This window comes from Neopelma chrysocephalum, unplaced genomic scaffold (genome assembly GCF_003984885.1).
Source record: "Neopelma chrysocephalum unplaced genomic scaffold, ASM398488v2 Primary Assembly neopelma1_24, whole genome shotgun sequence".
In the NCBI taxonomy this organism is placed as follows: domain Eukaryota; kingdom Metazoa; phylum Chordata; class Aves; order Passeriformes; family Pipridae; genus Neopelma; species Neopelma chrysocephalum.
In genome coordinates this window covers 49,940,128-49,944,043 of record NW_020897693.1, presented here as the reverse complement: position 1 = coordinate 49,944,043, position 3,916 = coordinate 49,940,128, and the positions used below count along the sequence as shown (strand labels likewise).

Below are 3,916 nucleotides of genomic sequence, written 5' to 3'. Positions count from 1 at the left end.
GCCAGCTGCTGGAAGAGGTTGAGTGATTCAAACATTTGGAAGTCTGGGGGCAAGCTGATATCTTTAGGAACACCTTTGCTGCCCACGACAAAGTGGTCAAGGTGTTTCTCCTCCAGGCAGCAGTGCAGATACTCCATGATATTACTCAGCCACAGCAGGAAACCCCTCCTGCGCCAGTCTGACGGGGATATGGTGTTCAGCAGGTGCATCAAAATGGTCTTCAAAGTACAGAGGAAAAAGCCTGTGCCCACCAGGCTGCAGGTGAGGAGCTGCAGGCGTTTGCAGTGCCAGCTATCATGTGGGACCCGCCTGGTGATGTGTCTTGAAGAACTTCTTCTCCGCCACAGCGTAGGCCTCCTACCATGTTGTGCTTGGGGTAAAGAGGGCCTCCGTAGGCTGGCTGCTCACAAAGTTGTCCAAGCCACCTTGCAGCACCCCAAATATCCTCTCAGCCATGAGGCTTTCCTTGCATTTGGTCAGCTTGGGTTTGCAGGAGTAGCTGGAGGGCAGCACTGTTAAATGCCCCTTCGCAGCGAGCACAGCTGTGAAGCGTGACCAAATATTCCCATTTCCCCAGTGCAGGAGCATGGAGAGGTGGGAAAGCCATAGGTATGGAATCAGAGAAACCAAAGCCCACCACATCAGCTTTTCTGCCAAATACTCAACTGAGCAGCCGTGTTCCCCACCAAGGTGACGCACGAACATTCAGAGATGCAGTGTTTGTTCAAATACACAATTTATTGTAAACTTTATACCAAGTAAAGCTCCCAGAAGGTCAAAGGTTGGACTAGATGATCTGGGAGGTCTTTTCCTAGAAACCTAATTATTTTACAATGCTATGTGTAGATCCCATAGAAGAGCTGTCTTCTGAGATTATCTTTCAGGTCGTTGACCTCACACAATGCCTGAGCGTGGGCATGCGGGTCCTGCACCAGGTTCTGGAAGAGGTTGATGGGCTGGGCCGTTTGGAAGGCTTTGGGCAAGCCGATCTCCTCGGGCATGTCCTCATTGCAGAAGAAGTGCTTGAGGTGTTTCTCCTCCACACAACATCTCAGGTACTGCATGACATCATCCAGCCGCAGTAGGAAATCGCTACGGCTCCAGCCTGCCAGGGGGATGAGAGTCAGGAGGTGCATGACCACAGTCTTCAAAATATAGGGAGAAAAGCTTGTGCCCACGAGAATGCGAGCACAGAGCTGCAGGCATTTGAGGTAGCAGCTGTGGCGCGGGGCCTGCCCGGAGATGTGCTGGAAGAACATTGCCTCTGCCACAGCGTAGGTCTCTAGCCACGTCGTGCTTGGGGGGACGAGGGCCTCTGTAGGCTGGCTACTCAGGAAGATGTCCGAGTCCCCTTGCTGCACGCCAAATATTATCTCAACTAAGAGGGGTTTCCTGTAGGCTTTCTTCAGCTTCAGCTTGCAGGAGTGGGTGGAGGGCAGCACCTTCATGCTGTAGAGATGTAAGCGAGGCACCTCCTCCCAGGCTGAGGTCACAAACTTCTGGAACCAGAGGGCAATTTTCTGCACATCAAGGTAGGGACCAGTGCAGAGAGTTTGTAGGAGGTTGGGCTCCTGATTTCTCTTCAGTTCCTCCTCGCAGTGGTGGAGGAAGCACAGTGTCCTGCTGCCCAGCTGCTCCTCAGTGCAGGTGCACACCAGCTCCACACAGACACGCATGCTCTTCTGCGACATCTCCCCTGCGGTGTTCAGTTCCAGGTGGAAGGTGTGCCCACAGGGTGGCTTCAGGGGCACAAGCATGCAGTAGACAACATCCTTCTCCTCCTGGGGACTCCAACCTTCACAGGCACTGCCCACCCCAATGGGTGGTTGCAGCACTGGGAAGAAGCTGTTCAAAAAGCGTTCATTGAAGACATGGAGAAGGTCGCTCACCAGCTCCTCCACCACCCGTCTCCTGTGGGCCAGCTGATGCACTGACCACTGTATGCGCCTTTCATAGATCCTGGCCAGATCACTCTCAGAAGGATCTTCTCCCTCACTTTCTTCACTCTCTGTGGAGCTGCTCTCTTCTGCGTCACTGCTGTCTTCTTCGTCACTGCTGTCCTGCCCGAGCTTCCAGCAGAGGCCCAAGAACAAGACTCCGGCAAAGGCCCAGAACTGCCATTCATGCAAGGCAGCCCAGAGCAGGGCTCCCCAGGCTGTGACAATCTGTCCCAGGGTCCTGTGTTCCAGCTCCTGCAGCAGCTGAGCCATCTCTTGGTCCAGGTACTCTGCACGCTTCCGCATGCGGTCACGTGTCTCTTCATCCAGTCCATCACTAACCACCCGGGGGCACTCAAGGATGCACTTCAAAAGCAGAATGGGGAATAGTCTCCTGATGGCCTCACACAGCCTCATGGCCTCCTCTTCAGGAGAAAAAAAAAGGAAGAGGCTGAGCAGCACTGGGAGGGAAGGACTGAGGGAAGGAGAGAGGGAATTGGAGGTAAGGGGAGTTGTGACAGGAGACAGAGGAATCTAAGGGCAGAAAAGAGAGGGGGCTAAGCAGCTGGTAGGCAACAAGGCCTCTGCCCAGTCACAGTGGTGGCACCGTGCCCTGTCCAAGGTGTGCTCGTGGGGGGCTGGGCCCTGGGAGCAGGGGAGAACCACTCCCTCCAGTGCCTGTGTTTCTGCCCTGCCCCTCATCCAGCACAGTCTCCTGCCACATGTGCGTTCATGGATAGTCCAGGCTGTACTGCAACAGTGTTGCCTGCTGGTGCCTTTTGCACCTGCCCCCATTGTGACACTTCCCTTGTGATGTCACAGGCACCAGACACATCACAGCCAGGCCAGCTCCACCCTTCCTCCCCACCCTGACTCAAAATACTCACAGTTGCCTTTTGAACAAGTCAAGCAGGAGATAGTTCATGCAGTAGCCTTTGGGCCACTGCAAATGGGGCAAGATGTGAAAAATGTGCTCTGTACTGCACCTGAGGAATATGGCCATACCTGGTGCCTCTGGCAGAAGCACCGGAGGAGACTGGAGGTCAACCTCTAGGTTTTTAGAGCTGGGGATACAGAGATTCTGAAGCCCACTGTACTCCAACTGAAAAAGAGGTACTGGCAGCTCAGGAAGGGGTTTGGGCTGCTTTGGAAGTGGTTGGTACTGAAGCACAGCTCCTCCTGGCAGCCCCATTACCCGTGTTGGGTTGGATGTTCAACATCAGTTGAACAGTACAGTACATGGAGTAAGCGGGTCACATGGATCACACAATGAGCTTGGATGGGAAACCCCAGTTGTCCAGAAGTCTTAGAATTGACCACAGACTGGCCAGAAGGCAAAGATTTTGCAATGTCACAAAGGAGGAGGTACCGTGTGCTTAAGAGGATTCACTATAAAATAAATTACCAGAAAGTGAGACGAAATATGCCTTGTTTACTGATGGATCTTGCTGTATTGTGGGAAAGCATTGGAGATGGAAAGCAACAATCCAACAACTCACACCATTTTTCCTGCTTGAAACACTGTCAAGCAGGGATGGAGGCCAAAGTGATGGACTAAATGAATTCAACAGACATTTCTGTGAACATTTTCAGGCATTTGACAGAGGTGTTCCATAGACTAAGGGAATGTTGTCTGTATGTATATCTATGAAATAAATAGGGAAGATGGTATGGGAAGTGTGAGACTTGGCATGACATAAATGGTATGGAATACGGGGTGGATATTGTTCTGATCGAGGCTGGGATAGAGTTAATTTCTTCTCAGTAAGTGGCACAGTGCTGTGTTTTGGATTCAGTATGAAAATAATGGTGGTAACACACTGATGTTTTGGTTGTTGCAAAGTCAAATTTATCCTTAATCAAGGACTTTTTTTGCATCTCGTGCTCTACCAGTCAGGAGGTACAAAAAAACCAAAAAAAACAACTGGGAGGGAGCATAGCTGGGACAGGTGATCCGAACCGGCCAAAGGATATACCAT

At 51.8% G+C, this 3,916-nt stretch overlaps 1 protein-coding gene across 1 annotated transcript; it reads right to left on the bottom strand.

The window, feature by feature from the left end:
* Nucleotides 1-717: 717 nt before the first annotated feature.
* On the bottom strand, nucleotides 718-2,729 carry LOC113963200 (inositol 1,4,5-trisphosphate receptor-interacting protein-like 1). Its single transcript, XM_027674137.1, has 2 exons — nucleotides 2,616-2,729; nucleotides 718-2,362 (listed from the first exon to the last, which is right to left on the bottom strand). The coding sequence occupies exons 1-2, from the start codon at nucleotides 2,659-2,661 to the stop codon at nucleotides 837-839; spliced, it is 1,572 nt and encodes a 523-aa protein (XP_027529938.1). The 5' UTR covers nucleotides 2,662-2,729; the 3' UTR covers nucleotides 718-836.
* Nucleotides 2,730-3,916: the final 1,187 nt, after the last annotated feature.